This window comes from Trichoderma camerunense (genome assembly GCF_050948025.1).
Source record: "Trichoderma camerunense strain CBS 138272 chromosome Unknown V8C40scaffold_1, whole genome shotgun sequence".
NCBI lineage: Eukaryota > Fungi > Ascomycota > Sordariomycetes > Hypocreales > Hypocreaceae > Trichoderma > Trichoderma camerunense.
This window is the reverse complement of record NW_028145369.1, coordinates 2434298-2444763: the sequence shown is the minus strand read 5'-3', so window position 1 is coordinate 2444763 and position 10466 is coordinate 2434298. Positions and strand designations below refer to the sequence as shown.

The window sequence follows — 10466 nt, the reverse complement described above, 5'->3', positions numbered from 1 at the left end:
TCTCCGTAGTAGATACGAACTTGGAGTATTCCAGCCACTCCGATCTTTGTCAACAACGACAAGCCGCGGCTTTTTGACACCTGCCATTGCTCTTATTCTCCCCCCGCTTGCTCCGTTCATCACCAGCAAGACTCTGCCCCGGTTTTGCGCCGGCACGGAGAGCGTTTCTGACCGCCCGCCAAAAAAGCCTCCCCTCATTACTAATGGTCAAACTCCGGGAAGCTTGGACTCGACAATCTCCATTGCCGTCCCAACTTGCCTCCACGAACACACCCCCTCGTCTCGTGCGAATACCCTGCATTGTCGCCCTGAACCGTCGGCCGATCGCCCCGCGTCAGGACCCCGAATTATTTCCTCACCAGTCTAGCTTCTGGCTTGTCCGTTGTCCAGCAATTGCAGACGGACAGAGCATCTACGCACCCCGCGCACCGCATCCTCCGCTCTCTGAGATTTGAAGCCATCCATATACAGACCAAAGGCAAAATGGCTGCTGCGGCCCTGGATAACGCCAACCCGACGATTCTGAGCGCTTCTCAGCTCCCAACTCGGCAGAAACGGTCGGCTCCGCGCAATGGGCCCGACTGTAGATACTCGGACCTGATTTTTGCGAAGCCGTCGTACATGTCTCGGCCCTTCTTGCAAGACGACGACATCCGGTATCAGGATGACACAGCGGCGGCAGTGGCCTGGTCCCGCTTCGGTGCCGGCTCAGGAGCTTCTGCTGAGGACGATTTATCGGCCGAGCCCATCGACGAGCAAGAGATCTACGGTAAGACTACGACCCCCAAATGTTTCAACACAACTTGCGCCTGCCTCGGCCCTCCGTCCACCCTCTTGTTTTCCTAGTTTGATATGTCTTTTGATCCGTGCGTCTACGTCTTTTTCCCCTCGGGGTGGCCAGTCGGCGTTTCAAACTGAGGACCGACGTAGCCTCCCCTGACATGCCAAACCCATTTTGTCAAAATCATACCACCCGCTGTCAATTCTGGGGGATTTGCATGGCTCTAGCTGCTTATTTTGGCTTATTTGAGTTGATGACCATGACCAACGAGGGAAATGGAGGAGAGGAAACGTCCCCTGCGCAAACGGGAATAGCGAGCTCTTACCCAAAACTCACATCTCGGGATGCCCTTGAATCTTCCTCTTCACATCACACTTGCTTTGACTCCGTATGCTGCTGGCAGGATTTGACAGTGCTAACATCCATTCCCAGACCTTATTTCTAGCATAACGGATCCAGAACATCCGGTATCACTTGGCCAATTGTCCGTCGTCAACCTCCCTGACATCCACATTACTCCCTCTCCGGCCCTCGGAGTGCCAAGTCCGAACACAATTGTCCAAGTCACGGTCGAGCTTACTCCCACCGTCACCCACTGCTCTCTCGCTACCGTGCTTGGGCTTGGCGTAAGGGTCCGGCTGGAGCAAGTGTTGCCTCCCAATTACCGCGTGGAAGTCATCTGCAAGGAAAACAGCCACAGCCAAGATGACCAAGTGAACAAACAGCTCAGCGACAAGGAGCGTGTCGCGGCGGCATTGGAAAATGATTCGCTGAGGAGCGTCCTGGACAAGATGCTGGAGTCTTGCTTGGAGAATTGAATTGTTCAATTTCGAGAGAAGAATAACCCGCCGGTTAAGGTGTCGTGACACGCTTTAAGCCAAGCGTGTCTGCTAGTGCTCGGTATTTTGTACCACCACTTCTATCCAGTGCTCTTAGGCCTCAAATGGTCAACCCAACGTTTCGTGATATTGCACCCATGGATAAGATATAAGCATGGCCTTCGGGGGTGCCACTGGGGTATCCATACCATATTGTCCGTGGACCCAAGTCTGTCAGCATCTGAGAAGCTAGATGAGAAAGCTTTGACCACAGTGAGAGTCTTTGCTCGCAGCATGGCTGTAAGAATCAGCCGCAAGAAGTAGCAGCTACTAGCAACTACTGCTGGAAGTGGCAACTACTATTGCCGGTGGCAACTACTACTGCACTGATACTCTTGAAACAATTCGAGTTGGCCAAGTTAGCTGCATGATATTCGCTGATAACCGATGGCGGTCTCAATGGTAACCGATAAAGGCGAACGCCAACACCGGCGGCGAACTGAATCGGACAATTTTTTTTGAGTGTTTCCCAATAACCGGACTCTATGATTCATGATTTGTCTTGTTCGTGTTGTCTTCTTTGCCCGTGGGGCCGGTGGGAGGTTGGTCAGCCGCTTGGATGTCGCGTGCCCTGACTTTTTGAGACTGATGCCTTGTTGTCAAGGTGTCATAACGTTCGGACTGCATGGGCTGGAATTGCCTAAAGAGCTGTCCTTGGTTCCATGGAGGCCGATCGCAAGCTACCTCTTGGCTATGGAATATGGTTGCCTAGAACAAGTCTTGAAAATAAATATACGAAGGAAGAATTCTCCGTCATCGGCCCAGAGCAAACGGACCGTATCCCGTGACTGCCAACCCAATGCATCCATGTATCATGATAGCCCATTGCTACCTAGGGAATGAAGCTTCGTTGATGGGCAAACAGGGGTGCCTCAGATCTGTGGAAGTCGCCGAAGTGAATCTAGAAAGCCACCTATCCATCGCTCAACTCGGCTGGCTTACATCAACGCCTGTAACTCTGCACGAGCTTCCCTGCAACAATCTGGAACCGCTAAATGCCGACCTGACAGCCTATTACGGCTCGATCCAATGTCATCATGCCGGCAGTAATGCTAGCACGGTACATACATAACCATGCTGGGACTACCTAACCTTACAGTAAGATATGCCATAAGCAGTACGCCATTTTCGACAGGTTGACAGGACTGAGTGAGCTGAGTTGAGTACAAGAACGTTTACAGTGCGAAGTGCATAAGCGGTGAACCCCGAAGAGAGAGAGAGAGAGAGAGAGAAGCTCAGACTGACTGACATTGGTTGGTCCGTGACATGATTCAAGAATTGACAGGTCAAGTCATATGCAGCAGGGGGTGATTGCGGCAGAAACCCGAGAGTGAGAAAAATATAACTTTTTTTTTTGCACGAACTCCTGCATGAAATGGGGGGCGTAATACTACAGTAGAGTACGAATTGCTGTTGGTTGTTGGTTGAGTTGCTGCATCTGCATCTGCATCTGCGTCTGCATATTTGTACAGTAATAGAGAATGGGAAAATGATATTTGCAGGGGTATACGTATGTATGTGTGTGTAGCTATTCGGCAGTAGTGTAAACTGTCCTGCAGCGTCCTGCAGAAGTTCTGAAGGAAACAATTCGGCCTTTTTAATTCATGCTAGGCTCATGGGGTGCGTACCATCGCTGACTCGCAATCTTGCCCTTTTTTTCTCTTGGGATGCCCCCAACCAATCCGTCGTTTCCCTTTTGAGCGCCCTTGTGCTTCTGCCGGACGGGGGAGGGTTCAATTCTCAGATAGGATTATACTGGATCAATCAATTGGAATTGTGATAGATCCCTTCTCCCCCTTGGGCTTTTTCATGATGGGATCACCGGCATTGTACCGGTATTGCAACGCTGCCGGATCAGGGAAAATGACGAGGAGCAGGGCTCGATTTGTGTGCTGCTTGCCAGGTAGCATCAATCTGGTCTAGGCTACCTTGCCTTGCTAGTAGTGATACGACTGTGCTGTAAATTGTATACAGGAAACTAAAGCCAACGCAGAAGCAGGGCATGGGTCCCCCCATTCCATATAGCGCTGCAAAGGCGCAACAGAGGCATCGCCATTCTTCCACCAATCACGAGCAGCTAGCCAGACAAATAAAACATTATCACGATAGACATCTAATAATCTTTGTCTTCATTAAGGTAGATAAAAAACAAATCTAACATCTGCGCCTTGGCCGTCATATATACCAACGTACTCAACTTGCTACTCCTTGACGGCTGTTGCGTTTCCCATCTCCTCCCTTCTTCATCCTCTTTCTCCCCCCTTTTTTTTGCTTCCAGCCGCTTTGATATCCCCGTTAGTACAGATTTTACCCTTCCTTGAATTATATAGCGAACATAGCAGCATAAATAGCACAGCGTGAACCAAGTCACATGTCGTGATAAGGCGTAGATCCTCATTACTGTTGAAAGCTCTACGCGTCACCGAGCATCCCGCTCTCCATCAGGCTCTGGTAGAATTCTGGCTCCAAAAACGTCTTGACGCTGACATCCTCGCTGAGACCCTTGCGCCTCCTCGTCTTAAGCACAAAGTCTCTGGCCGTGGCCTGCGCAGAAGCAGGCTGAAGCGGCCTTGTGACCTGGTCTCTGTCAAGCGGATCGCCGGGCACGATGCTCCAGCTGTCAAACACCAGGCTGACCATGGAGCCGCCCTGTGTTTTGATACGCAGATCCGTCTCGAAGCCAAAGCTATCGATGACGGGGAGGAGGCCGTTTACGCGGTAGAGGGGTGTGCCAGCGACGGGGCCGTCGGACAGGACGTGGCCTCGGCGTCTTGCGAGCACATTGTAGACTTCCATGTAAGAGTCTTCCGGTCCGGTGACTGAAACAGAGTAAACGGGCTCCATTAGACGAGGAGAAGCCATGAGGAAGGATGAGTAGCACGCTCTCCGAGAGGTGGGAATGATTTGACCACCGCCACGGAAAATGGCCTCGTTGGCCAAGACCACGTCTGTGACCTTGAATTTGGTGTTACGGATGGCTATCAACAGCTGTCAGAGAGTGGTCGCCTACACAAATACGGCGTTTAAGATTGGGAAGGTAATTAGGACATACGCTCTTCACAGAGGGGACCTTCACGAGTGGCCCAGCTGAAACCCTGTCTGATGGATTCTTTCACAGTATTCAGCAGCTTCTTGTCGACCTGATGTCAAGAAAAGAAAAAAATCGTTAGCGAGCTCGTTCAAATAGATCCAACCTTTCATTTTAACTCACCTCAGTGGGCAGGGTGTCGTCCTGGAGGATATTGGGCCCCATCTCGTCAGGGCCAAAAGCCCAGATACTTCTGGCCGCCAGCTTATCCCAGCCGTGGTTTTCTTCAAAGAACTTGGCCGTTTTTCGTACTGGATCCCGTATTCTGACAGCACCCGTCTCGATGTCCGTGGATATGCCCTTCTCCAGCTGCTCTGCCACCATGGTGATTTTGTTCTTCTTATTCGGCGTGATGGCGTAGCATTTTGTCGCCGAAGTCTCCACTACAGTCTCACAGAATCTTGTTACCGGATCTGATACCTTGATATCCATGTCGGCATATAATCGCCGCAGATCGTGCAGAACGCAGTCCATGTAGAGCTCTCCAGTTCCTAGGATGATGTGCTCGCCAGATTCTTCGACTTTTGTGTTGATGAGGGGGTATGACTTTTGGACTTTGCGTAGTCCGTCAAGCATCTTGGGGAGCTCGGAAGGGTTGATAGGCTCGACAGCCACTTTGAGAACAGATTCAGTAAAGTGAGTGACAGGTCTAAAGATGAAGGCATCTTCATCATCCTCCAGCTTAGGAGGGACGATTGTCGCAGATTTAACAATTGAGTTGTCCACGCCTCCCAGCAGTACCAGGTTGCCCGCCGGGACACCGTCTGTAGGAATGTTGTATCTTGTCTCTGCAATGAATACTTCGGCAATGGAGGCCATTGTCATGTCTTCTTCATCGTCAAGGGAATAGCCTTCGCCGAGAACTCTCACCGCAGCACCGGGTCGGGCTGTACCGCTCAGAACACGACCAAATGAGTAGAAGCTCTTTGCGTCTGAGGTGTTGAAGAGCTTTGTGACGTGGACTACCAAGGGACCGTCTTGGTTGCACGTCTTCATTGACTCCGCAACCTTTGTATCCAGAGGACCGGTGTAGTATCGCTCCAGCAACCGTTGTGCGCCCTCTGTTGGTGACGGGATGTGTTTTACAACCATGTCGACGAAGCCCGACGAAGGGCCAAAGAACTGCTCGCATACCAGCTTGAGGATGACATTTGCGTCTGCCTTGTATTGTGACGGCTTCAGCTCAATGCCAAGCGAAGCCAAGACTAGCTTCAGCTGCTCGGGGCTATCACTGATAGAGTGGGTGAAGATTTTGTAGATGGGTTCGAGAACGAAGTGCACAAAGGATCTAGCAGATCTGTCTTCTGCCGGTTTGCGGGTGAAGTTTCTCTTTTTTGGGTTATAGTAAACATCTCCCCATAATCGCTTGGCAAACTCTTCCGCGTTGATGTCGCCAAAGGTGTCCGTGTACATCTTGGCAAAGGAGGGCAGTGTGAAGCACCATCCCATGTCTGTGCAGGCAAATAGAACATTGCCCTTCTCAGGACTTAGTCGCCGTGAGGCTGCTTTGGTCGGGATGGTGTTGGCGATGACTGTGTTGACCTCCTCCACAACATGCTTGAGCTTGAAATAGGCGTCCTTGGGAGGTAGCTTCAGCTCCAGGATCAACCGGTCTACCTTGTTGATGATGAGCGTCAGAGGAATGTCTTCCAGAACAGCGTGCTTGATGATCTGTTCAGTGTTGACCTGGACACCCTCAACCACATCCACGACCAAACACACGCCGTCCACTAGCCTAGAGGCCGCTGCCACCTCATCTACAAAGTTGACATGGCCAGGGGTATCAATGATGTTGAAGAGGTGCGACTTTCCCTTGGTGCTCTGCAGAACAAGGCTCATGGGCGCAGCTTTGATAGAGATTCCCCGCTCTCGCTCCAACATGTGAATGTCGGTGTATCGTAGGGCCTCATCACGCTTCTTGCCGACTCTCCGCTCAAGCCTGTCGGTGATGTCGTGAGTCTCTAGGACAAGCATGTCCATAAACGCCGTCTTTCCATGGTGCAAGTGGCCAGCCAGCGCAATGTTCCTTGTTTGCTCGGGGAAGTTCATCAAATCGGCCATGAACTCGCGATCGAAGTAGACGGGCGGCAGGTCGACCTCCTCGATGTTGAACTTCTTCTGCTCGACCGGCGCAATGATGGGTTCCGTTAGAGGCTGCGCATCTTCCTCCTCTACTCGCGTCTCGACGTCGACGCCGTACACCTGCTCAGCGGTGGGGTAGTATTGCTTGTCCTCATGGAGAATGACGGCATTCGAAGGTCCATCTGCTCGGGGCGCAATCAGCCATCTGCTTTGCAGGTTAAGACGGATTTCGGCCTACCATCGAGCTCCATAAGCTCCTGTCCAGTAACACTGGGCGCCCCCTCGTGCTCATCGTCGTATGTATAGTCGCCCGCCTCTTCTCCAGCCTCAGACGCTTCCTCAGACTCAACCTCCTCCCCAATGAAGTTTCCGAACCTTGGGAGCTTGTCAGCAGCGCATTCCGAGCAAATCCTGTATGCGAAAAGAGGTTAAATCTTACTCATCGTAGAGGTCATCCATTTTGTCGTCGGTCTAGTCCAAAAGCCAAGGTCAATGGCGGGCGACGAAGTCAAGATGCTCAAGACACGGGTATCGTCGCAAGTCGCGTGTACCTGCTGTACCGACCGCCTGCCTGCCTTGTACCAAAATGGGTCTCTAGCAACTTTTTTTCTGCAGGCAAAGCTGGCGGGAGCATATCACGTGGCGATATGCAAGGCTGAAGCATTATCGCATCTTATCTTATCAGCGTCAATCGGCCAAGGTGTGCTTTCTCCATTTAAACCATAGGTAGTCAGCAAGTTCGATGAACATGGTACTCCATACTTCGTATTGCTGCGTACCCGTGTACTTGAGCATTTCAAACCGACTCGGACTTGTTCAACATCTTACGTGCATGGTTGAAGACTGTGATCTGAGCGTTATCTTGATTACTGAACGTATTATTGGATCGGAAGGATTGAATAATTGTCTGTACGTCCTTTGTTAAATGACACTCTGCACGGCAGAGATGTTTCTGACAGCTTTACGGATACGGATACGGGAGGCCCTGGCTCGCATCTTTCTAGCGTAATCGCTCAGCCCAAGTGGAATTTGACGAGATCCAGATTTCTGCGATTGCATCTCAATGGGGTAAAATTGATACCTATCAAATATGGGATTTATCAGCAATCAGCAAGGGGTTGGTATGTTGGTTTGAGCTCACAGTAATATTGCTCAATATCAAGGGGGTTGAAGAGCGTTGACAGCCAAAGTATTTACCTGTATCTGTTCAAGGCTCCATACATGCCCCCCTCTGAATATCTAATTCAGGTGCCTGGGCGTTTGCTAGAATAAGGTACCAGTGGACCAGAGAGCTTTAGTACTCACTGCCCAACATGGCAATTCCGGTGGAGCGGTGAGGTGCAATTCCAGCTAGTATCCAGCCAATGCTGCTTGAATTCGTGTACAATTGGGTGCCATCGAACCATGTACTGGGTACATGTACATGTCCCTGGTGCATGGAGGGGTCCGTCCCTCTCCAAAGAGCCGAACAACGGCCACTAAGAAAAAAATGTGCCCCTCCGCCGTCACTCGGCATTAGAATAGGATACCAAGATACTAAGTACAGTACAGCAGCTGGTTGCACCATCTATCTGTGTCCAGGTATCGGTGTCCATTACAAGATCCAATCCAACAAGCCTTGTCCCTTGTCGTCTTCGTCTTCGTCATTTCATCTCATCTCCATCCCGTCCAGCCTCGATCCTGCGATCCATAAATTTCTCACCCTCGTCCAAGCACGGCCTGTCACTCCATCACTTGGCCTTCTCTGCCTTGCAATCTGTTGGGCTGAGCTGCACTAGTATATATACCCCTTTGGTCTCGCACCTCTCCCCCATTGTCAACACTTTTCTTCTTCCCAATTCATCCCAAAGCCAGTTCAATTCAATTCAACCCATCCTTTTACCTCAATTCCTCCAAACTCCTCCAAAATGTCTGGCCTTCCCCCCGTTTACATCGTCTCAGCTGCCAGAACCCCCGTTGGTTCTTTCTTGGGGTAAGATATTCCTATGCTATCTATCCCCCCCTTTCTTGGACGCGTTCAACCTGATGCTGATAATTTGATCCAGTTCTCTGTCCAGCCTGAGTGCCACCCAGCTCGGTGCCGCTGCTATCAAGGGTGAGTCTGCTCTCCAGCACTGTGGCCTCTTGTACCTGATCCTAACAGCATCACAGGAGCCGTTGAGCGATCTGGCGTCAAGCCCGAAGATGTCGAGGAGGTCTTCTTCGGCAATGTCCTCTCCGCCAAGTAAGACAAACATGCCACGAATCCCACGCTCGACCAGGCAAGATACTTACAGTCCTCTTATAGCTTGGGTCAGGCTCCTGCCCGCCAGGCCGCTGTCGGTGCTGGCCTTAGCAAGAACGTCATTACCACCACCGTCAACAAGGTGTGCGCCTCTTCTCTGAAGGCCGTCATCCTCGGTGCCCAAAACATCATGCTCGGTGTCAACAACGTCGTCGTCGCTGCCGGTGCCGAATCCATGTCCAACACCCCCCACTACCTGCCCAACCTCCGCACCGGCGCCAAGTACGGCGACCAGACCCTCGTCGACGGTGTCCTCAAGGACGGTCTGACCGATACCTTCAAGAACGAGCACATGGGTCTCCAGGCCGAGCTCTGCGCCGACGAGCACAACCTCAGCCGTGAGGCTCAGGATGAATATGCCATCAACACCTACAAGAGGGCTCAGGCTGCCACTGAGGCCGGTCTCTTCAAGGAGATCGTCCCCGTTGAGGTCAGCGGTGGCCGAGGCAAGCCTCCCGTTGTCGTTGACCGGGATGACGAGGTCAAGAACCTCAACGAGGCCAAGCTCAAGGCTATGCGCCCTGCCTTCAAGCCTGACGGTACCGTTACCGCCCCCAACGCAGCTCCCCTGAACGACGGTGCCGCTGCCGTTGTTCTGGTCTCCGAGGCCAAGCTCAAGGAGCTTGGACTGAAGCCCATTGCCAAGATTCTCGGCTGGGCCGACGCCGAGCGTGAGCCCGAGCGATTCACCATTGCTCCCGCTGCCGCTATCCCCAAGGCCATCAAGCACGCCGGCCTCACCCCCGAGGATGTCGACTACTACGAGATCAACGAGGCCTTCTCTGTCGTTGCCCTCGCCAACATGCAGCTCCTCAACCTTAGCCCCGAGAAGGTCAACGTCTTCGGTGGTTCAGTCGCCATCGGCCACCCCCTGGGTGCTTCCGGTGCCCGTATCCTCTCTACCCTGACCTCCGTCCTGGCGGAGAAGAAGGGCAAGATTGGTGTTGCCGGTATCTGCAACGGCGGTGGTGGTGCCTCTGCTCTGGTCATCGAGAACCTGCAGTGACTACCCACCCCTGAATCAGCTTCCGCACAGGAGGCATCAAAATTATAGCATTATGAATATATGAGTGAATAATTAAAGCGAAGAGGAAAAAAGCTTGGCTGGGCAAAGAGATATAGACCCGCCCGCAATATATACCGCCATAGACCAATATGAAATTTGGCTGGGCTGGAGTTGGATCATACATAGGAAATATTAAATGAAAAAAAAAACAAATTATTCAAAAAGTTTACATCTGTATAGCCCTTTGAGTGATTTCTAGTCTTTTAATAAGCAGAGATCACTCCATCACCCGAAGATACCGAGTCTAGATGAACTTTTTAACTTCAATCACACTACTAAGCTTACAG

At 51.7% G+C, this 10466-nt stretch overlaps 4 protein-coding genes across 4 annotated transcripts; 3 read left to right on the top strand and 1 right to left on the bottom strand.

Moving 5' to 3' along the window:
* The first annotated feature begins 341 nt into the window (after positions 1–341).
* V8C40DRAFT_14547 (iron-sulfur cluster assembly protein CIA2) lies at positions 342–1650 on the top strand. The gene is made up of 2 exons (XM_083211241.1): positions 342–769; positions 1214–1650. The coding sequence occupies exons 1-2, from the start codon at positions 484–486 to the stop codon at positions 1597–1599; spliced, it is 672 nt and encodes a 223-aa protein (XP_083079404.1). The 5' UTR covers positions 342–483; the 3' UTR covers positions 1600–1650.
* A 499-nt stretch (positions 1651–2149) lies between these two features.
* Positions 2150–2900, top strand: V8C40DRAFT_230684 (uncharacterized protein; the record flags this gene model as incomplete). Its single annotated transcript, XM_083212773.1, has 1 exon — positions 2150–2900. A coding segment is annotated over one exon (353 nt), but the record flags the coding sequence as incomplete, so codon positions are not given.
* An 859-nt stretch (positions 2901–3759) lies between these two features.
* V8C40DRAFT_230679 (P-loop containing nucleoside triphosphate hydrolase protein) lies at positions 3760–7394 on the bottom strand. Its single transcript, XM_083212772.1, has 5 exons — positions 7269–7394; positions 7068–7204; positions 4871–7011; positions 4712–4799; positions 3760–4637 (listed from the first exon to the last, which is right to left on the bottom strand). Exons 1-5 carry the CDS (start codon positions 7286–7288, stop codon positions 4072–4074), a joined length of 2952 nt encoding a protein of 983 aa, XP_083079402.1. The 5' UTR covers positions 7289–7394; the 3' UTR covers positions 3760–4071.
* Positions 7395–8335: 941 nt separating this feature from the next.
* Positions 8336–10463, top strand: V8C40DRAFT_230678 (acetyl-CoA C-acetyltransferase). The gene is made up of 4 exons (XM_083212771.1): positions 8336–8801; positions 8875–8924; positions 8981–9053; positions 9117–10463. Exons 1-4 carry the CDS (start codon positions 8737–8739, stop codon positions 10117–10119), a joined length of 1191 nt encoding a protein of 396 aa, XP_083079401.1. The 5' UTR covers positions 8336–8736; the 3' UTR covers positions 10120–10463.
* The last annotated feature ends 3 nt before the right edge of the window (positions 10464–10466 follow it).